Source organism: Caretta caretta, chromosome 11 (assembly GCF_965140235.1).
Source record: "Caretta caretta isolate rCarCar2 chromosome 11, rCarCar1.hap1, whole genome shotgun sequence".
NCBI classification, from domain to species: domain Eukaryota; kingdom Metazoa; phylum Chordata; order Testudines; family Cheloniidae; genus Caretta; species Caretta caretta.
In genome coordinates this window covers 19,608,580-19,633,457 of record NC_134216.1, presented here as the reverse complement: position 1 = coordinate 19,633,457, position 24,878 = coordinate 19,608,580, and the positions used below count along the sequence as shown (strand labels likewise).

The window sequence follows — 24,878 nt, the reverse complement described above, 5'->3', positions numbered from 1 at the left end:
TGCAAAGAGATGACTGCTGTCTTCCGCCTCATAACACATGAAAGCAGTTTGTGGCCTTATCAACGAAATACACTTTTTTGGCCAGACAAGGAGAGTTCTTTTCTATTTACAGATACATTTGTTTCAGTCTTTGTAACTATCTAAAACAGAGAGTTTAATTTCCATCTGAGGCATCTTTGCAAATATAGGACTGGACTGTGTAATCCTCACTCACAAATATTTCCAGTAACTATTGCTAGCAAACGAAAGTAATGGTTGCACAAACAACCGCACAAATTAAACAACTACAATAACAGGGAAGGCATCATGACTAACACGATACAGTCATATGTGCTGTAACATTCTAAAATTTGAGATCAGACTCACAGGTATTTACCTTCCTGAACTACTCTCTGGCAGTCAATTGACCACTTTGATTACCTGGCATTTTTCTTTTATGATTAAGCAGACATAAAGTTAATGAGCATGGTGAAATTCTTAGGACATTTATCATAATAATTATTCAGTGCTACGAGAGATTTCAGTACAGACATATTGTGTGGTACTTCCCATTTGCTTCAGTTTTTCTCATCTATAAAGACGTATGTCATCAGTACCTATTCAACACCTCAAAGAAGAAACCTGGGCCAGGAAAAAGAAAAGGCTCATTTTCTCTTTCCAGTTCCACAGCAGATTTTTGGCTGCCTAAGCTCAGCTCTGCTCAGGGTTATGCAAATGTGTTTGCTCTTCTTTGTCAGTGGCCAAAACTATCATTATTGTAAAGAGATGCTTCACAGGACCCAAGATCTGGTCCATTCTTCAACAGCAAGCTAGCAAATATGTCATGCAATGAAATGAGTTTGAAATTACTGAATAATTGTTTATGTTGTCTGGGACATGTTGCAGTGGTGACATTTTAGTTCCAGTATTCCAAGTGCAGTATGCTTTGGATTTTAGGTTTCTAGTACCAAATCGCACAATTTCCACTAGCAACTGAGTAAAAAAAAAAAAAAAAAAAAGCCCTTATAATGAAACGTGTGATAATCTGAGCACAATAAAATAACGCGATCTTTAACCCCCAACCAAATCACTAAAGGCAGCTTATTTTATTTATGCAATAATAGTAAATTATGAGCTAGGTTAATAAGAATCTGTCATAAGAAAGTCTGCCAGAAGAAGGTTGCAGTAATTATACCTGCCCTATAAAAAGGGACTAGCCCAAATAAAGGGAAGGCACTGGGCAAGAAGGTGGCATGGCATCCCTTCAGCAGCTAATATCTCCAATGGCCAGTGATGGGACAATAGATGGGAAGGGCTCTGAGTTACTACAGAGAATTCTTTCCCAGGTGTCTGGCTGGTGGGTCTTGCCCACATGCTCAGGGTCTAAGTGCTCACCATATTTGAGGTCAGGAAGGAATTTTCCCGTAGGTCAGCTTGGCAGAGACCCTGGGGTGTTTTCACCTTCCTCTGCAGCATGGAGCATAGGTCACTTGCAGATTTAAACTAGTGTGAATGGTGGATTTTCCGTAACTTGAAATCTTTAAGCCATGATTTGAGGACTTCAGTAATTCAGCTAGAGGTTAGGGGTCTATTTCAGGGGTGGACGGGTGAGGTTCTGTGACCTGCAGTGCACAGGAGGTCACACTAGATGATAATGATGGTCATTTCTGACCTTAAAGTCTATGAATCTCTGACAGTGGGGCTCTATGGCACCTCAGCTATAAACTGAATCTGCACCTTTCCCCCGACATAGTGGAAGCCTGAATAGGGAATGCAGTGGTGGAAACACACTCTTCCTTTTCTTGGGGTGAATCTGCCAATGGATGCTTAGTGGCATGGAATGGTGTAACTTAACACAGAATTTTGTATGCATCATCTGTGGCGAAGCATGCATGGTAAGTGCCAGGAAATCAGTTAACTGGGTATAAGGGGATGTCTACACTGCACACTAAGCCCAGGCTCTGACTCCGGTTTCAGCCCAAGACCTGCTTCCATCCACATACAAATCAGTCTAATATGGGTCAGCAAGCACTCAGGATTCATGTCCTAGGACCCTCCTTGGGAGGGGTGGAAGTGAGAATCTGAGTTCTGTTGTGACTCAGGTCCAAGCTCTTTAATTTCGCAGTGTGAATCCAGCTCAAACTGCAGACTTAAGTCAGAAGTTCTGGGTAGTGCAGTATGGACATGTTAGCATGGCTCTGAGACCAGTGTCCTGTAACTATAAGCCCAAGTTTACAATGCAGTGTGGATGCTCAAGATCAGGCCTGATAACACCAAGTCCACAAGCTCAGAGCCCACAGACCTGAGTTTACAATGAAGTGTAGACATACCCTGAGAGCCCATGAGCCAAATTCTGATATCACCGGGATACTAATCAGAAATAGCTCCATTAACGTCTATGAGGGTGAAAGTGGTGTAAACAAGATTAAATTCAGGCTACATATTTAGAGTCATGCAAAAAAGTAGAGCTGTCAGAAACTGCTGAAATAGTTTGCACTGACTCTTCTTCTGACCAATAAAAACATCTGTACTTTGCTGCAGATATAATAAAAGCAGGTACAAAAAAGGCTACAGAGTATATTTCATCTCAGTATGTGAGCAAAGCATCGAACACAAAATAACCCCAGATCTCTCCAATCTGAATGTGAGCAGGTGCCAGGAGCTACAGATTAGTGAGAAATACACCGACTTCTGAAAAATTCAGGAGCAAGATTTCTGAAGAAGTTCTAATGTTATTGAAAAAAAAAGTTTGAATCCTAAATTAAATGGCAGTGTTAAGGTGTTTTAAATAAAAATCTGAGGAGAAATTGGAAGAATAAAAGGTTTTCACTGCTTGCTGTGACATTGAAATTATAGGAATCCATACCATATGGTCTAAAAAAAATGATTAGGTAGCAAAAAGAGGAGGGCAGTCAACAACTGCTATCACAGAAAGAAATGTAAGACTTCATTCTCTACAAGATACTCTCATACCTACCATTGGCATCAATAAGAGTTGCATATGCATATGGAGGCCCATAATTATGCTTAGATGAAAATATAACTATTGTATTACTGAACTTCCATTAGCTAAAGCAACATTGCTGGAAATATCAATAGCTCAATTGTTACTGTGCCAAAATTCTTCACTGAGTTGCACCCATGTAATCAGTGAGAATATCAGGAGTTTAGGCTGGGGTAGATTTTGGCACATTCAGTCTAACAAAAGTAATATCATATTCTACAAGAATAATTTGTATCTGTAGCAAAAAATTTTTTTAATTGGAATTGTTAATATTAGAAAAAAAGCAATATACTCTTCCATTTCCTTTAATGGCCAAACAAAAATCAGTTGAGACCTATGTAACGGCAACAGACCCCAGCCGTCAGCAGGCAGGATTGAACCAGGGACATCAGTGCATGAACCTCTACAGCATGAGCTAAAAGCCAACTGGCTGCTAGCTAAGACTGTAGACCAGACTCATTTAGCTCTCTCTCTCTTTAAGTGTTTCGGTGCCAGAAGATGGGACAGAACACCACACCCAGGAGGTATGTGGGTTACACTAGCACAAAAAGGAGCATTAAAAACAAAATTCATGTAAACATTCACAAATGGTAAAAGTATGCAAAATAGCCCACTTACACTGGCTTTGCAAGGAGGGTAAACAAAACAAAAAACAAAAAGTGCATTAAAATGTGGTTTTAAAACTCAAAAACTATGTGCATTTGCATCATGTTACCAGGCAGAACCTGTTTGTTTGCCAGCTTTCTGCAAAACAAACCTATTTTGGATAAAATTAAAAGATGAATGTGAAGATACCCTTACCTCAGCATCGCATTTTTCCCATCACTCCTTGTACACCTAACCTGCCTTGTCTGATAACCTATCTCTACATCCCATGGCTTGGAATAGTGGTGGGATTTATAACTTTGCAGTTTGAATGTGCTTCGTTCTGCAGAATCTGAACTGAAATCCAGCATAGTTCTTCCATTAAGACTAACTTCTTTAAGGTGAGGCAACCTGCATTTACTCCAAGGTCCAACTTGAAGACTGTAAGTGTATTCCTCTTCCCCAAGAGAGCATGAGATAGGGACATCACAGATTCTTGATTCAGTAAGGTTTGGACAATTGGAACCACCATAGAGCGGAGGAGAGATAACAAAACGAGTTCTGTGTTGTAAACTCTTCACACAGTCTTTGATGCACTCAGACCATTTGGAGAATTCTGATACAACACAATCCCGTGGACAAGGTATTAGACAAGCTTGTTCTACAGGTGGCTGTGGTATAAAATATTCACATATTTCACTTGCAACTGTAGTTCTATTCAGTTTCTGAATACAATGTACGCTTCTGTGTTGTAGCCCGTGCTGTGCAGTCACACAGTCTGTAGTCCTTGGTTTGACTTCACCATGAGCAAAAGGAACAAGCACACATATCTGCCATTCTGAAACTTCCCACTCAAAGAGTTCAAGGTGCCACTCACATACTTGAAAGCAGCTCCTTTGGTTTTCAGGTTTGTCCCTCAGTTCACAGTTTGAATGGTGGGTTGTCCAACCTTCTACATGGACACACCACACTGCACGACTCTGAATACCACCTGACCCGCAGTCACCGATACATCGCCCCCAAAGACCTATGAAAGAAAGAAAACATTGAGCAAATTGTTAGAATGCTCTTCTACAAGAAAAGTGAGATTTCAGAAAGACTAATTAGAATCCCTTGCTGCCATTAATCCATACTAAAAACCTCCTCCTGAAGTCAATGAGGCTTCTGCTGTGGAATAGAAGCAAGATCAAGCTATAGAACAGTATATCACAGTTTCTGTATACTAGTAAATAATTTTCATCTTGACCCTGCAGTATACTGAATGCATCCTAAAAGCCAGACTTGACTCTCTGCCCATTCACATCGCTGGGAGCTAACCCCTTTCAGAGTTTTGAGGAAAGAAAGTCAGGTTAGACAAAAGAATAAATATTCTTAATCGGGGAAATTAGTCAATGGAATGAACTACATGGTAAGGCAGCTGAATCATCAGAGATGCCAAAAACCAGGATAGATTTAAAAAAACTAGAAAAATAAGATCGTGCTCTTTGCCGGAGGCTGAAGTGGAGGTTCTGACTTTTCTAACCTCATCTACTACTGTATGTACCGTATAGGCCAGGTTTTGTGAGGTGCTTCATTTGGGAGCAGAGGATGTTCAACAGCTAACAGAAAATGATCAGCACCTCACAAGCATTGAACTTTAAATTACTCAGGAGAGAATAAATTTAATATGTACTGCCACTGGAAACTGCATGGTACCATAGCTGACACATCAAGCACAGAGACCAAAAGGAAACTTATTATGAAATTTTGTAACTGCATATGCAAACACATCAGAACTGTTAAGCGTAGTTATACGAATCTTATCTAAAGAGTTGCTAGTACATTTGTTTTAAGCCAAAATTTTGCTGTTTCAGCTTTGTTTCATCAAAAAAGAATATTTCTATGGAATAACTGATATCAAGTTTATGCTGTATGAAATTACTGGCAACCTGGGGGAAAGAGAAATCTGGACTGAATTTGCTGTGTTAAAAAAGGAATACAGCCAACCTGACATGAGAGCTTAGTTATTAATATCATTCCTTACCTCAGAAAGTTTCCGAAGTCCAGTCAAAACACTATTTCACTGGGTAATATATTATGAATATAATGTGCACTTGAAAATATACTGCAACCGTCCTAGAGTTTTAACAGACCTGGCTGATGAGCTTGCTGGACTGTTAATAGTGATTTTCAGTAAGTCTTGGTGCACTTTTTAAAAAGGGTAAATGGGATGAACCAGATAATTATAGGCCTTTCAACCTATCTTCAATCCAGGGCAACATGTTGAAGAGACAGATACAGGACTCGCTTAATAGAGGATGAAAGGAGAATAATGTACTTAGTACAAATTAGCTTGAGATTATGGAAAAATAGATCCTTCAAACGAATTAAGATTTTTTGATGAGATTACAAGTTTGGTTAATAAAGGTAATAGTGTTGATTTAATATACTTAGAGTTCTGTAAGGCATTTTGACTTGGTATTGCATGATATTTTGATTTAAAAAACCTAAGAAGATTTAAAATTTACATGGTTCATGTCACACTGTCAGGAGTGGCTCACTACCATGTGTGCCTACCTCAGGGCAGGCTACCAAAAGCACTCCAAACTGGTGATATGTTCAAAAATTAGATTTAACCAACCCAGCAACCAATGTGAATTCCTGGATCACTATAAAAGTCTTACCATGGAATGACAGACAGTCCCCTTAGACTTTCCAGTCTATCTTGCCATCGAGGCAAACTGGACTTAGTGATAAATGGTCACTTACACCAAAAATCACAACATAGGGTGCTTCCAATCCCAAGGAACTAGTCACTTACTTCAGATCAGTTGGTGCCCTAGATCCCACACCAAAGACCAGGCCTGCAGCCAATCCTGTAATAAACTATTCAAAGGTTTATTAACTTTCTTATTTCTTTTTCCTAGTTATTTGCGGGTTAAAGCAAGCAAACACACACAAATGAGCTGCAATCTAAATCTTAAAAGTGACAGAGTGTCTTTCAGGGAAGACCCAGGAGGTAGCCCCTGGGGATCTCTGGCTTCAGTTTGGTGTCTCTGGCTCTGTGAGAGTTCAGATAGCAAAAGAGATGAAATATTATCCTGTGTCTTTGTTTTATTTCCTTCATTTGGCCTCCATGCCCATAGGACGAGCTTCCTTGCACATAGGGTTGGTCAATGGACCTACTGAACCTTGCAAATGCTTTGTATTGTGATATTCCTTGATAGACCATCTGATTTTGATAGTTCTTCTGGACAGGGTGGGGGACGCTTCCCATCTGGATTCACAAGTTTAGAGCTAACATTTTCAAAGTTATAAAGCAAACCTTGCATATTTCCGTATAGCATGGAATACAGACATTACAAATAAGATTAATGCATGCAGCAACTTACAAACATTCTACAGAGTCTAAACACCAAATACATTCTTATAAGATTAATACACTATCATAATTAAATGGTCTGGTCTCCAGCCATGAGTTTGTCAGTTCTTAGCTAATGCCTGCAGCCTTGGCAAGAGCTGACATCTGGGCTCACAGCACCACAGCCCACATGAAAAACTGGCTAACTGATAGCTCTCAAAATGTAATTGTAAAGGGGGAAATAGTCACCAAGCAGGTGTGTTTTCAGCAGGGGTTCATTCTTGGCCCTATACTATTCTTCCAGGTCATTGATAATGCTAAAAACATAAAAACATCACAGATAAAGTTTGCAGATGACATAAAAAATGGGTGAGTGGTAAGTAATGAAGAAAACAGGTCACTGATTCCAAGGAATCTGGATAGCTTGGTAAACTGTAAGCAAGCAAAAACATGAATTTTAATACAGCTAAATGTAAATGCATACATCTAGGAACAAAGACTGTATAAGACCATAATTACAGAATGAGACATTCTATCCTGGGAAGCAGTGACTCTGAAAAGTTTGGGGATACTGGTGGATAATCTCGCAAACATGAGCTCCCATATTAACACTGTGTCCAAAATAACTGACATGATCCTAGGATGCATAAACAGGGGAATCTTGAGGAGGAGAAGAGAGGTTATGTTTCCTCTGTTTGGCTGTGGTTCGCCTGCTGCTGCAATCCTGTGTCAGTTTTGGTGCGGACAATTTAAAAGAAGGATATTGATAAACTGAAAAGGGTTTATAGAAGAGCTACTAGAATGATTAAAAGGTTAGAAAACACACAGTCTCGTGATAGAATCAAGGAGCTCACTCTATTTAGCTCAACAAAGAAAAGGTTAAGGGGTGACTTGACTACAGTTTATTAAATATTTGTTATCCATATAGATACTTACAATGGGGTTTTCATTCTAATAACAATCTAATTTTTTCAAACCCTTCAGAAAAAGGGTATAACGAGCCAATGGTTGGAAACTGAAACTAGACAAATTCAGACTACAAATAAGACAATTTTTTTTTAACAGTGACAGTAATTAACCTTTGGAACAATTTACTGAGGGTTGTGGTGGATTCTCCATCACTGACAACTTTTAAATCAAGATTGGATATTCTTCTAAAAGATATGCGCTAAGAATTCTTTTGGGGAAATTCTATGTCCTTTGTTACATAGGAGGTCAGACTAGATAACAGAGTGGTCCCGCCTGGCCTTAAAAATCTATTAATCTATTCCTATAGGATTTTTAGAGCCAGAAGACAACTTGCAATAATAGGTGTATTTATAATAATATGTGGAACTCCACAATACTACGTTAATTTCTGTTTTATCAATTTTAAAATCTGTCATATGGTTACAAGTCTAAAAAACAAGACTTAATCGCAATTATATTATAATGTAGTTCAATCAAAAATGCAAATACACACTCAGCATAGCATTGCAAAGTAGGCTATTTTTCAACATTTTTTTTAACAGAGAGGATTAAGAAACTGCAAAAAAGGAGTCATCATAAAACAGACTCAGGTGCAAGCAGTATTCCCTGAGTGAAGACCTGTCTTGTGATGATCTTTGTATTTCTGTTGATTTCTTGATTACGCTCAGGTCTGGAGGTATAGTCCAGGCTCAGCTGTACGATCCTGACTAGTAGCCTCCCACTGAAATCTGTACTGAGAGCAAAACTCCTGATAAATTAATAGCCATTTTGTCTGAGCAAGGAGTAGAGGCGCATATCTGAGCTGAACAGAGCATTACGAGAGAACACAAGAACACAATATATTCAACATTCTGTCCCTAAACATTATTGCTACCCCTTCTCCTCCCCAGAGCTACAGCAAGTTGCTCTGGTGCTACACCTGCCAAGACTATTGTTTCCTCTAATACGCAAGCACCGGGGGGGGGGGGGTTGTTTGAAGAGAGATGGAACTGCATGTTAATTTGCATATTTGCTATGTTAAACTTCCTAGTGCTAGCATCCAAACTACTTGTAGGTGTGAAAGTTAGAATGTTTCATAAATATAACATTTAGTTGTTTGTGCCCTGGCTTTTAAGTAAAATCATTATAATGCTAGCTTTAGTAAGCCTCACCAGGTATTTGTATTGCATTATGAAATATAGAATACTAAGTATTATAAGACATGTAAGAATGTAATTTCTGACATCTTAGACCAAAGAAAAGGTTTTAGGTTTGGGATTTTCTGGGTTCCCTGTACCCTCAGACCTCAATCCTTCTCCTTCCACCATACATAACCAGTAAAGATAATTCACCTCAAAGCACCAGACAGTACTTGTCCTCTGTAGTACAAACAGCAGCCCATCCCCACACCCAGCTTTTAAAAGCCAATTAGACATTTAACAAGGAATTAAATCCCCGTATGCTGAAGGTGCCTCAAGCATATGGATCTAAGGAGAATGATCCCAAGCATGTTGCTACATTCATATATGGCTGTAGAAAAGATAGGAGCAGGCAAGCTAGTGGACAAGTGCAACCATGTTTTCAAGTTAACCACAAACCGCTAACCATTTTTTAAATTTTACTTGTGGCAAAACTGTGTTTCAAACCATCCTAGTTTAAACATGTTAGCATGTTTTTAACATGCTATATTTTCACAGTGTAGACAATTGGCAATTTCAGCAAAGAGGCAAAACAAGAATCAGACACAGGGATTCAACTAGACCAGTGGTTCTCAAACTGTGGGTTGGGACCCCAGAGTGGGTCACGACCCTATTCCTGAAGCCTGAGGGATTCGGCCCTGGGTGGCAGGGGTCAGGTTACAGACTCCCTGGCTGGGACAGAAGCCCTTGGGCTTCAGCTTTGACCCCTTCCCCATCCAGGGCAGTATGACTCGGTCTTTGGCTCTCCGACCCTGGGCAGTGGGAATCATGCAGACTCAGGCTTCAGCCCCCGCTCCTGGAGTCATGTAGTATTTTTTGTTGCCAGAAGGAGGTCGTGGTGCAATGAAGTTTGAGAACCCCTGCACTAGACCCCCAGTCCCCACCAGTTCAAGTTTAGTTATACTGATGGGGCAATACGGGAAAGCATTCTGCCACTGCCCCCACTACTCCTGCTTTATGGATAGCTAGAGGATCTCTGCAGAGCCACAATTTGACATAATTCATAAGCTAAAAATGTAAATACAGTAAATATTGTAAATTACACTAAAATGTAAATATTTTTGTTCAAGAGAACAAAGCATCGCAACCCCTTACTTTTAGGTGCTTTGCCAACCCCCACGTTAGAGGCCTAGGCTCCATGTATAATGCATGGGGACAGTCAGGTGCCTAAGAATGGGATCTGCAAAAGGCATCACACTGAGTGGCGAGCCAGTTAATCTAGCCAGTAGGAAATGCTGAAGAGATGGCTATTGACTAAGCCCTGCCTCTCAAGGGGAATTAGGCACCTAACTCTGGGCTGGGGGGGGGGGGGTGCCTATCTTTGCTTGGGATTCTCAGCCATAAACCTGAAATTCAGCTTCCTTAAATTAGGTTGCAAAGCTGTTTCTTGCAAAAACACACCCAAGGGAAGTGCATCATCCTTTAACTTTTAGCCCCATCACTAGGACATTCATCTGGGATGTGGAAAACCCAGGTTCCAGTGAATATATGAATATATAACTACTGATACTTCTGTTGGAGTTCTTCCATTGGGTAATAGAGACCATTGTCCCAGAATATGCCATAGCCCAGGGATTAGAACCACCTCTGTGCGGGAGGGGGAGAGATCCAAGTTCAAATACCTTTGCCACATCAGGATAAGGGAGGAATGGAATCCAGGTCTCCTGCATGCTCTATCCCTAACTCCTGGGAAGTTACCTTTGCCTCCTCCTCCCATTTTGTGTGGGGTTAGGTGTGTGTGGAGGACTTTAACGACCCAGACATCTGTTGTAAAAGCAATATGGCAAAACACAGAATGTGCAATAAGTTCTTGGAACGTACTGGGGGCAACTTTTTATTTCAGAAAGTGGAGGAAATACCCAGCTATTTTAGACTTGATTCTGATCAACAGGATAGAATTGGTTGCAAATCTGAAGATGGAAGGCAATTTGGTCAAAAGTGAGCGGATAGATTTTGTGATTCTAAAGAAAGGAAGGAAAAGAGTAGCAGAATAAGGGCAATGAACTTCAAAAGAGCAGACTTCAACAAGTTCAGAAAACTGGTAGGAAAGGTCCAATGGAAAGAAAATCTAAGGGATAAAAGAGAACTGGCAGTTTCTCAGTGAGAAAATATTAAAGAAACGACAGCAAGCTATCCCAATACAAAGGAAAGATAGGAAGACTAGCAACAGGCCAATATGGCTCCATCAGGAGCCATTTAATCACCTAAAAAAACAAAAAGCAATCCTACAAAAAGTGGAAACATGGACATATCACTAAGGATGAGTACAAAAGAATAGTGCAAGCAACTAGGGACAAAATCAGAACTGCAAAGGTACAAAATGAGTTACTCCTAGCAAAGTACGTAAAAGGCAATAAGAAAAGGTTCTTTAAATGCATTAGGTTAGGAACAATAGAAAGACATAGGAAAGCATAGGTCCTCTACTTAGTGGGGAAGGAGAGCTAATAATAGATAACATCAAGGCGACTGAGATGTTTAATGCCTATTTTGCTTTAGTCTTCACAAAAAAAGGTGAATTGTGACCAGATACTTAGCACAATTAACAATAACCGCACAGAGGAAAGAATGCAACCAGAATAGGAAAAGAACAGGTTACAGAATATTTAGATGAAAGTTTAGATGAGTTCAAGTTGACAATTTAAGAACCGCTAGCGATTATCTCTGAAAATTTATGGAGCATGGGTGAGGGCCCAGGAAACTCAAGAAGGACAAACATTGTACCTATCTTTAAAAAGGGAACAAAGAGGACATGGAGAATTATAGACAAGCCAGCCTAATTTAGATACCTGGAAAGATACTGGAACAAATGATTAAACAATCAATTTGTAGCCACCTAGAGGATAATAATAGGGTGATAACTAAGGCTGCGTGTCTGTCACGGAGGTCATGGAAGTCACGGATTCCAGTGGGGGAGGTTTAGATTGGATATTAGGAAAAACTTTTTCACTATGAGGGTGGTGAAACACTGGAATGCGTTACCTAGGGAGGTGGTAGAATCTCCTTCCTTAGAGGTTTTTAAGGTCAGGCTTGGCAAAGCCCTGGCTGGGATGATTTAACTGGGAATTGGTCCTGCTTCGAGCAGGGGGTTGGACTAGATGACCTTCTGGGGTCCCTTCCAACCCTGATATTCTATGATTCTATGACTCTCAGTGACCTCTGTGACTTTTGCAGGGGCCAGTGAGGCTAGCTCCTGGGCTGCCTCAGCAGATCAGGCAACCCCTCGGCCAGCAGCACTAGCCGCTGCTGGAGCAGTTTGGGTGTAGGAGGGGGCTCAGGGCTGGGGCAGGGGGTTGGAGTGCGGGGTGGCGCTTACCTCAGGGGTGGGGGGGAAGGGCTCCATGCACTGCCCGCACTCGCAGGCAGAGCTCCCACTGGCTGCAGTTCCTAGCCAATGTGAGTTGCAGAGCTGGAGCTCATGGTAGGGGCAGCGCACAGAGCCCCCCAGCCTTCCCTCCCCCACAAGCCGCAGGGACACGCGGAGTTGGGTAGGGACCCTGCCAGCCCTCCCCGACAGCACCAGCAGGGGTCCCAGGCCGCCACCCGGTCCCTCTCCCCCAGCACCGTTCCCAGGCCGCATGCCAATGCCGCACACCACCACCACCCCCCAGCAACTCCCACCACCACCCCCCAGCGGGGATCCCAGGCCACCTCCCCAGCACCCGTGGCATCTTTACACCGCCCCCCTGTAGCCCTTAGAAAACTAAATCTTCTTTTCAAGAGTGACAAACACTTCGGAGACTAATTCCCATTGATTTCTATGGCACTTAGGCACTTAAGTCTCTTTTGGAAAAGGGACTAAGGCACTTCTGAAAATTGTACTCCTTGTGCCTGTATTTTCCACAATTAGATTCAGTTGTTGAACAGAGGCACACAAATATTCTGGATAGGAAAAAGCTGCATTAAACTATATGATAAAGTTAAAATATGGCATATATCTCCAAGAGAACTATATAAGCATCTGCTAATAGATGAAAAATAGATTTTAAAGAGGATTTTTAAATCAAATCACGTATAATGATCCACAGGCACTTTAAATATACATTCTTGACATTTCTTGTAAAATATTCCACACTGAATCCCAAAAATTATCTAAATATAAAACAACTGAATAGTTAGATGCTGCCATCATTTAACAGTAATAGGCAGTCATATCATTTAAGTACTATTGCACTGAATAGATTTATGAAATGTTGATCATTGAGGTGTTATTACTATAAAAAAGAAGAAGAATGCAGCTTTTCCAGGAGTTGATTATATTATCATATATTCATCCTAAGCAGTTTTAATAGATTCTATAAGATGTGTTTTGTTTGGTGCAGAAAAAGCTGCATTATTACTGATAAATTACAATCTGCTTAAGAAATATATTAGCTCAAGTATAATATTCAAGCTTCAACTTAGTTCATGAAAATAGCTTTTTAATTAAATTATTCATTTCACTGGATTAGTTTAAATGATACTCTGCAGCATATCCCACCATTGCTGTAAGACTTTTCTTAGGGATGAAAGATTTTCAGAGTTTAATTAGTGTGATGTACACAACGTTTACCATTTTTAGAGCTATACATCAAAGTAAAAAAACAAAGGAACGTAGGGTATAAAGGAGGGATGGCCAAAGTGCACTTGCCAAAATGCATTATTAGAATGAGTTTACACAATGCTGCAGTAGAATTGTTCTTCTCTGTAGGGTTTTGCTCACTAGCTAATCCATAAAATAGCTGCAACTTTAACAACAATTAAACGAGAAGAATGAGAAGAAGCCTGAGCACAAAGTGGAGATAGAACAATTTTATGTCAAATGCGAATTTAGGATAAAGAATTACTAAGCCCTGGTCTACACTAGGACTTTAGGTCGAATTTAGCAGCATTAAATCGATGTAAACCTGCACCCGTCCACACGATGAAGCCCTTTATTTCAACTTAAAGGGCTCTTAAAATCGATTTCCTTACTCCACCCCTGACAAGTGGATTAGCGCTTAAATCGACGTTGCCGGCTCGAATTTGGGGTACTGTGGACACAATTCAACGGTATTGGCCTCTGGGAGCTATCCCAGAGTGCTCCATTGTGACCGCTCAGGACAGCACTCTCAACTCAGATGCACTGGCCAGGTAGACAGGAAAAGAACCGCGAACTTTTGAATCTCATTTCCTGTTTGGCCAGCGTGGCAAGCTGCAGGTGACCATGCAGAGCTCATCAGCACAGGTGACCATGATGGAGTCCCAGAATCGCAAAAGAGCTCCAGCATGGACCGAACGGGAGGTACGGGATCTGATTGCTGTTTGGGGAGAGGAATCTGTGCTATCAGAACTACGTTCCAGTTTTCGAAATGCCAAAACCTTTGTCAAAATCTCCCAGGGCATGAAGGACAGAGGCCATAACAGGGACCCGAAGCAGTGCCGCGTGAAACTGAAGGAGCTGAGGCAAGCCTACCAGAAAACCAGAGAGGCGAATGGCCGCTCCGGGTCAGAGCCCCAAACATGCCGCTTCTATGATGAGCTGCATGCCATTTTAGGGGGTTCAGCCACCACTACCCCAGCCATGTTGTTTGACTCCTTCAATGGAGATGGAGGCAATACGGAAGCAGGTTTTGGGGACGAAGAAGATGATGATGAGGAGGAGGTTGTAGACAGCTCACAGCAAGCAAGCGGAGAAACCGGTTTTCCCGACAGCCAGGAACTGTTTCTCACCCTGGACCTGGAGCCAGTACCCCCTGAACCCACCCAAGGCTGCCTCCTGGACCCAGCAGGCGGAGAAGGGACCTCCGGTGAGTGTACCTTTTAAAATACTATACATGGTTTAAAAGCAAGCATGTGAAAGGATTACTTTGCCCTGGCATTCGCGGTTCTCCTGGATGTACTCCCAAAGCCTTTGCAAAAGGTTTCTGGGGAGGGCAGCCTTATTGCGTCCTTCATGGTAGGACACTTTACCACTCCAGGCCAGTAACACGTACTCGGGAATCATTGTACAACAAAGCATTGCAGTGTATGTTTGCTGGAGTTCAAACAACATCCGTTCTTTATCTCTCTGTGTTATCCTCAGGAGAGTGAGATATAATTCATGGTCACCTGGTTGAAATAGAGTGCTTTTCTTCAGGGGACACTCAGAGGAGCCCATTCCTGCTGGGCTGTTTGCCTGTGGCTAAACAGAAATGTTCCCCACTGTTAGCCACAGGGAGGGGGGAAGGTTGAGGGGATAGCCACGCGGTGGGGGGAGGCAAAATGCGACCTTGTAATGAAAGCACATGTGCTATGTATGTAATGTTAACAGCAAGGTTTACCATGAAAAAGTGTAGCCACTGTTTTATAAAATGTGCCTTTTTAAATACCACTGTCCCTTTTTTTTTCTCCACCAGCTGCATGTGTTTCAATGATCACAGGATCTTCTCCTTCCCAGAGGCTAGTGAAGCTTAGAAAGAAAAAAAAAATGCACTCGTGATGAAATGTTCTCCGAGCTCATGCTGTCCTCCAACACTGACAGAGAACAGACGAATGCGTGGAGGCAAATAATGTCAGAGTGCAGGAAAGCACAAAATGACCGGGAGGAGAGGTGGCGGGCTGAAGAGAGTAAGTGGCGGGCTGAAGAGAGTAAGTGGCGGGCTGAAGACAGGGCTGAAGCTCAAATGTGGTGGCAGCGTGATGAGAGGAGGCAGGATTCAATGCTGAGGCTGCTGGAGGACCAAACCAGTATGCTCCAGTGTATGGTTGAGCTGCAGCAAAGGCAGCTGGAGCACAGACTGCCACTACAGCCCCTGTGTAACCAACCGCCCTCCTCCCCAAGTTCCATAGCCTCCACACCCAGACGCCCAAGAACGCGGTGGGGGGGCCTCCGGCCAACCAGCCACTCCACCACAGAGGATTGCCCCAAAAAAAGAAGGCTGTCATTCAATAAATTTTAAAGTTGTAAACTTTTAAAGTGCTGTGTGGCATCTTCCTTCCCTCCTCCACCACCCCTCCTGGGCTACCTTGGTAGTCATCCCCCTATTTGTGTGATGAATGAATAAACAATGCATGAATGTGAAGCAACAATGACTTTATTGCCTCTGCAAGCGGTGATTGAAGGGAGGAGGGGAGGGTGGTTAGCTTACAGGGAAGTAGAGTGAACCAAGGGGCGGGGGGTTTCATCAAGGAGAAACAAACAGAACTTTCACACCGTAGCCTGGCCAGTCATGAAACTGGTTTTCAAAGCTTCTCTGATGCGTACCGTGCCCTCCTGTGCTCTTCTAACCGCCCTGGTGTCTGGCTGCGCATAACCAGCAGCCAGGCGATTTGCCTCAACCTTCCACCCCACCATAAACGTCTCCCCCTTACTCTCACAGATATTGTGGAGCGCACAGCAAGCAGTAATAACAGTGGGAATACTGGTTTCGCTGAGGTCTAAGCGAGTCAGTAAACTGCGCCAGCGCACCTTTAAACGTCCAAATGCACATTCTACCACCATTCGGCACTTGCTCAGCCTGTAGTTGAACAGCTCCTGACTACTGTCCAGGCTGCCTGTGTACGGCTTCATGAGCCACGGCATTAAGGGGTAGGCTGGGTCCCCAAGGATACATATAGGCATTTCAACGTCCCCAACAGTTATTTTCTGGTCTGGGAATAAAGTCCCTTCCTGCAGCTTTTGAAACAGACCAGAGTTCCTGAAGATGCGAGCGTCATGTACCTTTCCCGGCCATCCCACGTTAATGTTGGTGAAACGTCCCTTGTGATCCACCAGAGCTTGCAGCACTATTGAAAAGTACCCCTTGCGGTTTATGTACTCGCCGGCTTGGTGCTCCGGTGCCAAGATAGGGATATGGGTTCCGTCTATGGCCCCACCACAGTTAGGGAATCCCATTGCAGCAAAGCCATCCACTATGACCTGCACATTTCCCAGGGTCACTACCCTTGATATCAGCAGATCTTTGATTGCGTGGGCTACTTGCATCACAGCAGCCCCAACAGTAGATTTGCCCACTCCAAATTGATTCCCAACTGACCGGTAGCTGTCTGGCGTTGCAAGCTTCCACAGAGCTATCACCACTCGCTTCTCAACTGTGAGGGCTGCTCTCATCTTGGTATTCATCCGCTTCAGGGCAGGGGACAGCAAGTCACAAAGTTCCATGAAAGTGCCCTTACGCATGCGAAAGTTTCGCAGCCACTGGGAATCGTCCCAGACCTGCAACACTATGCGGTCTCACCAGTCTGTGCTTGTTTCCCGAGCCCAGAATCGGCGTTCCACAGCATGAACCTGCCCCATTAGCACCATGATGCATGCATTGGCAGGGCCCATGCTTTCAGAGAAATCTGTGTCCATGTCCTGATCACTCACGGGACCGCGCTGACGTCGCCTCCTCACCCGGTATCGCTTTGCCAGGTTCTGGTGCTGCATATACTGCTGGATAATGCGTGTGGTGTTTAATGTGCTCCTAATTGCCAAAGTGAGCTGAGCGGCCTCCATGCTTGCCTTGGTATGGCGTCCGCACTGAAAAAAGGCGCGGAATGATTGTCTGCCGTTGCTCTGACGGAGGGAGGGGCGACTGACGACACGGCTTACAGGGTTGGCTTCAGGGAGCTAAAATCAACAAAGGGGGTGTCTTTACATCAAGGAGTATTTCAGGCAGGACTTCACGGAGGGTTCCAATAAGAAATGGTGCACCTAAGTTATTGTTCTTATTGGAACAAGGAGGTTAGCCTGGCCTCTGATTGATACATGGCTAGATTTACCTCGCTGCACCTTCTGTGAGTGACTGCAGTGTGACCTAGAGGAATGAGTCCCCTAGACAGGGGAGGAGGCAAATGAGTACAAAACAAATCTGGTCTATTTCTTGTTTTGATCCACTCCATCTATCTTTTACATCTTTGGCTGGAAGCAGATGGTGCAGAAGGACTACATAACATCCACATCTCATGGCTGCTCGGCAGAAGATGGTACAGGACGACTGCTAGCCATCCTCATCTCTTGCCTGCCCGGCAGAAGATGGTGCAATATGACTGCTATCCAACCTCATCTCTTGCCTGCCTGGCAGAAGATGGTACAGTACGACTGCTAGCAATCCGTATCGCCTGCCTGCTCACCATAAGACGGTTCAATAGGACTGACTGCAGGACTAAAGAGAATGACCTGGTCAAGTCACTCCAAATTTAGTCCCTGCGCCCATGTCTGCCCAGGCGCTCCCAGCCAATGTGGCCAGGAGCAACTCGGACACGACGAGGACGGCTACCAGTCGTATTGCACCGTCTGCTGCCAAAAGGCAATGGGTTGCTGCTACTGTGTAGCAATGCCGTACCGCGTCTGCCAGCACCCAGGAGACATAGGGTGACGGTTACCTGAGCGGGCTCCATGCTTGCCGTGGTATGGCGTCTGCACAGGTAACTCAGGCAAAAAGGCGCGAAACGATTGTCTGCCCTTGCTTTCACGGAGGGAGGGAGGGAGGGAAGGGGGGCCTGACGATATGTACCCAGAACCACCCGCGACAATGTTTTAGCCCCATCAGGCATTGGGATCTCAACCCAGAATTCCAATGGGCAGCGGAGACTGCGGGAACTGTGGGATAGCTACCCACAGTGCAACGCTCCGGAAGTCGACTCTAGCCTCGGTACTGTGGAAGCACTCCGCCGAGTTAATGCACTTAATGCACTTAGAGCATTTTCTGTGGGGACACACACACTCGAATATAAAAAACTGATTTCTAAAAAACCGACTTCTGTAAATTCGACCTTATTCCATAGTGTAGACATACCCTAAGAAAACACAATCAAGCAAGACACAGCAGTAATGAGACTGTCACTGACCACAGCCTCGAATTGCAATGAGTCTGTGGTACACAAACCAGGAAATTTGCTGTATGCCAGAGATTTAGGGGGAAAATCTAAGTAAGTGTAAGAAAATCAGATGCAGGACTCATTAATATGGATTTGCTGCACCTCTTGATAATCTCTTTTGGACACGAGAGTAAACTAATCCACAATGCTTCATTGCTCAGCCAAATTTCCTGCTGTGTAGCTTAACAGAGTGGAAGGATGCAGATATTTTAACTCAGTAGTGTGCTCTGTAGTTAGTAGTTAATTATTTTTAGGAGCTATTTACACTTTTCCATAAATAAATCTAAGATCAACTAGAAATATCTGCAGAATATGAACAATAAAATACTTTATTAGAAACCCCATAAAATGATGACTCCAAAAAGGAAGCATTCTGGAACGATATGTTAGTTGTCCTGGCCTTACATAGAAGGCCACTTATAATTAAAGCTAAACAACAAATAAAGTGAACTTTATATGTGAGAGAAATCAGCCTATGAAAAGTGGTAAATCTCCATCCATCGCTACATAATGAAAAAACAATTTACTGCCCAAAATTTAAGCAAAGAAATTAATTCTTTTCTTACAGAGCAATTTATACTAGCAATAAAAGATATCACAGTGGTCCTTTATACCGTAGTTGAATGTCCATGGATTATATTGGCAAGAGGGGCTCAACTCAGATAACTAATTTACTTATTAACTTCTAGTCTGACTGATTTTTATTGCAGATAAATAATTCAATAGTTGTCAGCAAAAGAAGTATAAGTCTCAACAAACAATATATAGATGCCATGCTGGGATGGTCCATGTATACAACGCCTTTTCCAGCCAGAAATCACCCTTAATATATAAATTGTAGAGTAAACAATATTACATACCCCAGTCAGAAAACTAATGGGAGGTAAAGCAATAAAGAAAGAAGCTGAGAACAAGAGAAAAAGAGATAAGAAAAATTCCCACAAGAGAAACTTGAGAGTCAACAAATGATTCCTTTATAGAAGGGAAATTCACAGGAAATGAAACTCAGCAACAAGAAATGGTAAATGTGCTAGGGAAATATGGGATAGGTGCGTGTGTTACATTAAATTAAACATATTCAGAATGGCTTTGTAAGACCTCAAGGTCTAGAACGCAGGCCTGCAGCACTACCAGGCAGCAGACATCTCCAGACTGCCACCCAACAACAACTGTAACCAGCTTGAGCTCCACTTCCCATGACCCACTGTGGAAACAGACCATGGGAAGTTCCATCACAGGGTTTGAAAGACAGCAGCCTTATGCCTCTTGATTGGCTCCCTGCCTTATATAAACTCAACAGGCACTCCAAGAAGCATTCAGGAAAGAGTGCGGATCTCCTGTAGTTGCCATGACCATTCCTGCTCTTTGCTCCTGCATTCCTGACTTTGATCTCAACTTGATTTGACTTCGCCACCTGACTCAAACTCAGCCTGGAATCTGACTACAAACTCCTCTGTTACTCCCAGTCCCAGGTTGGCTCCTGCTCTGGTCCTTGGCCCGGACTGCCCTTATTGGGATCCTGACAGGATGGGTGGAATTTAGCCTGCTGAAGTATGAACTGGACCAACGTAGAGTCGCAGAGCAGGTCTACACTACAGGGCTAAGTTGAACGTTGCTGGAGTTACGTAACTTAGGTCGACTTTTTGCGGTGTCTACACCACACTGGGTTGACAGGAGAAAGTCTCCCATTGACTTACTGTATGCTTCTTGTTCCAGTGGAGTACTGGAGTCAATAGAAGAGTGATCAGCTTTCGATTTAGTGGATCTTCAGTAGATCTGCTAAATCAACCCCCGTGGATCGATCGCCGCGCATCGATCCCCCAGTAAGTGGAGACAAGCCCTAAGAGTCTGCTAACATAAGCCAATGCTCTCAGCCTCACAGTGGTGCATCAAAATGCCTACTTGCCATCTGAGAAAATTTCTGTCCAAAAATTTAGACCAGTTCCAACAAATAAAGCACAATAAGTATTTATAAGGCCATACTGTGATTTACAATATGGCTCTTTTACACCACTCCAGCAATGTAAAAGAGCCTTACATCTTTTACACCTGTTTTATACTCCTGGGGGAATTCTCCACAAGCAATGGAACAATTCACTAAGCAGGCAGGCTGCTACACTCTGCTCTGTTTGAGGGGACAGAGCCTGCCCACGCCTACCTCCTCAGAAACACCCCAAAGCCCTGCCACTCCATGCCAGGTATGCCACAATAGAGCAGCAAAGACACAGAGTCTCGCTCACTCGACCCACTCTGGTCCCCCTGGTTGTCATGACATGTACCCACCTAAGTTCCCTGTAAGCTGCACAGCCGCGCAGCAGCCTTCTTAGTGTCGTGCAGGCACTCAGGGAACCTGCCCAACCTAGCCCAGACTGGACCCAGCTGTGGTCCAGGACAGCCCGAGCCGCGGCCAGTGCAGCACGGCACGGCTCGAACCCAGCCCCAGCCCTGGAGCTGCCGCAGGGGGGACTGGCACCTCTCCCCCGCAGCCCAGGTGCTGCTGTGGGGGAGAGAGAGCTAGAGGGAGTCTTCTCTCCCCACCATAGACCCGGAGCACCCTTCTGCACCCTAAACCCCTCATCCCCTATCCCAGCCAAGCCCCACCCCCAGCCAGAGCCCTCACCACCTGCACCCAACCCTCTACCCCAGCCCTGAGCCCCTCATCCCCGGCCCCACCCCAGAGCCCACACCCCCAGCTGGAGCCCACAAACCCCTGCACCCCAACCCTCTGCCCCAGTCCTGAGCCCCCTCCCACACTCCAAACTCCTCAGTCCTCCCCACTACATGAATTTTCTTATGTGCACTAATATGAAGGTGATATGTCACACATCACCTCCATATTGGTGCACATAACAAAATTAATTCCGCACATGGGTGGGAAAAATTAGAGGGAACACTGCTCCCTATGCAGGCACTCCCAGCCCCTCCCCACCTCGGTGATGATTTGTCTCCCCACTGACTTCTCAAACCAATGTGCCTGTACTGCTGGGTAGGGGCACATGACTGCTCTTGTGGCTTCCCTTTGCTTCCCCGTCAGAAGTCATTTTTCTGTGGGGAAGCAAAGAAATCTGCAGGGACATGAATTCTGAGCATACTCAGTGGCACAGACTTCCCCCAGGAGTACTATATGTATACCATACTTGTGTGGTGTTCTGTCCCATCTAGTGGCACTGAGACTACTTAGAGAGAGATTAATGAGTCTGCTCTACAGCTTTAGCTAACAGCCATATGACTTTTAGCTCATGCATTTAGCTTCAGAGGTCCCAGGTTCGATCCCGCCCACCAACGATCGGGATCTGTCGGTGTTCCATGGGCAGTTTCTATTCAGTAAATTAGGGTATGTCTTCATTGCGCAATTAACCTGGTTTTAGCCCCAAACCACTACCACCACATAGAAAAACCTCTGACCTAGGTTTGGAGCTGCTTTAAAGCCTGGCTAGCTAACATAGTGGAGTGTATAGGTGAGAACCTGGCCTCTGGCTTAACTCAGGCTGGAACGTGTCACTGTTTCAAGGTAACTAGCTTTGAACACCACCCCTCTTCCTCAGTCCTCTCAAGGAATGCCCACTTAGGTCCCAGACCTCTAGCCTTTACCTGTGTCTGAGCCGAGATCCATCTCCCACTGTCTTCTAACTGGGGGTTTTCTGGCTGCAGTCACCTTGTACTTCACTGTGACAATCCCAAGCAGGTCTGGCAAATGTCCAGCCCTTGCTCCTTAATTTCTGTCCAAGACAATGACAGAATTTTTATCAGTGAGCACACAGCTCTTACAAAGCAAAGTACTTTTATTTAGGGACAAAAGCATACAAAGAAAAGATCTAAGTCATGTGTAGCCCATCTGTCCTAAGATGACCCGGGGATGTTCAAGTCCTTCCAACTCTTCAGCAGGGTAGAGTCCTCCCTTGGACAAAAGGTCATTTCCATTTGTTGGATCAAAAGGAAGACCCCAGAGCCTATTTCCCAAAAGCCTTCATCTCCCGGCCTCCTGACAACAGGTAAAACCACTTACTGTCCCCTCCCATAGGGGGCCCAAGCTTCAAAGAGCAGGGTATCTGCATAACCAGCTTTCGGATTTTGTATTAAAATCATTCCCAAGTGATTTTAATTCCTGAAGACCTTGACAGCCCCCCACCCAACCAGCCAGCATACCATCCACGACTCCCAAAGATATACATAACTTTTATAAAATTGAATACAGTCAACTCAAGATACACCTGTGTTCATCATTCCTGTCTCAGAACCCACCCATTTTGTACAGTGAACACAAGCAAAATCATTCCAGTGCTAACAGTCCTCCAATGCCCATCCCATATTTCCCTCCAAAGGATAGACAAGTTCTCCCACAACTGATCAGAAAAGAATCCTAGAGTGTCTCAGCACAAAGACCAGGGGGATATGGTTCCAGACACACACAGACAAGTGCAAAAAAAAGTGAGGTGCTTTGCTGTGAAGATATTCACACTTGGACTAACCGAGATGTCCAGACATGCCTGCCAATCATGCAGGTTAACTCTGCCGTGAAGACTATAGAAGTTGGAGTGAGTGCAAACTTGCTGGATCTGCCAAGGGTGAGAGTTCCAAAAACCTACAACAGTATGAAAAAAGTCCTTCTTAGTTCTCCTCTATAGTCATAGAAGAGGAGGAACTCAACCAATATAGAACATAAGAACAGCCATACTGGGTCAGACCTAAAGGTCCATCTAGCCCAGTATCCTGCCTTCCGACAGTGGCCAATGCCAGGTGCCCAGAGGGAATGAACAGAACAGGTAATCATCAAGTGATCTATCCCTTCACCCATTCCCAGCTTCTGGCAAAAGAGGCTAGGGACACCATCCCTGTCCATCCTGGCTAATAGCCATTGATGACCTATCCTCCATGAACTTATCTAGTTCTTTTTTGAACCCTGTTATATCTCATTATCATTCACTAAAATGAGAAAATTAAAAAGACACTCTCGAAAATTTTAATACAACATAAACAAATAGATTCCACAGAATGTCTCAAACTGTCTAACACACTAGAGTAATAATGATGTAAGAGCAGTTACTAAATTAAATTAATCCAATATAAAAATCTATAGATCATTTTATTTACCAGCTTTTATCTGACAGAAAAAGTCCATATTGCTTATCTAATTCAGTTACCACCAAGTAATATAACACAGTAATTGTAGCTTGTAATCTGAATTGCTTTTCATGCCTACAGACTAAAAATTATGCAATAATTATGCTCGCAAGGACACAATGACATTTGGTCTTCCACTCTGACATGCAGGGCTCATGAACATCAGAAAAAACAAGCTATTTAGATAATGAGTCTATATTAGAAATAAACTGTTTCAGTGCTAAATATCAACCCTAAAATGTACACTTTAATAAGGGTTGCTTAATAAGCGTGTTATTGCTTAATAAGGATGGCTATTATGATTTGTTTAATATGACATTTAGCTGACTTGCCATCAGTTCACCATCTGAGAGATCATCAACAATAAATCTCTCTCAAAGTTTGTCCCTCTGGCTATGTACTCATTTATGAGCTCAGGGACAAAATTAGCAATTAATTAAATATTTGTGTTTGAAATTTCAAACAGATATTGTCCCAGTCACATTTAATATATAAAATAATGAAAGAACTCTGAAGAAAATGAACAGGCAATAACTCCAGCAGTCTTATTTTTCTTACGTTTGTTTTTATTTGTGTCTTTTGGCATAGATCATAAAAGAAGGGTTATATTTAGAAACCAAAAATATACCAAGGAGCATTTGTACATGGCCGAAACTAGGTTTCTTTAAAAATAATGTATTAATAATCACAGTAGACAAAAATCACCAAATATAACAGCAGCAAATCATGATTTTATTACTACCAGACTGAAGAATTGCTTCAGGCAGCTTCTATCTTAACTTGTCAAGATCATCACAGTGTACTTGGACTGAGTATTTGCAGTTGGCATAAATCCAGCATCTTTCCATGTGATCACATTTGAGTCTGACGCACTAGAAGGCTACAAGTTATTTTTATGTCTTCA

General features: G+C 43.3%; 1 protein-coding gene across 2 annotated transcripts in view; it reads right to left on the bottom strand.

Moving 5' to 3' along the window:
• The window catches only part of THSD7B (thrombospondin type 1 domain containing 7B), a 536,363-nt gene that overhangs the window by 324,632 nt on the left and 186,853 nt on the right, over positions 1-24,878 (bottom strand). For both annotated transcript variants that reach the window (XM_075117806.1, XM_048870341.2), the window contains one exon: positions 3,785-4,595. In XM_075117806.1, the coding sequence (XP_074973907.1) occupies positions 3,785-4,595 (811 nt within the window). The remainder of the gene's footprint in view (positions 1-3,784; positions 4,596-24,878) is intronic.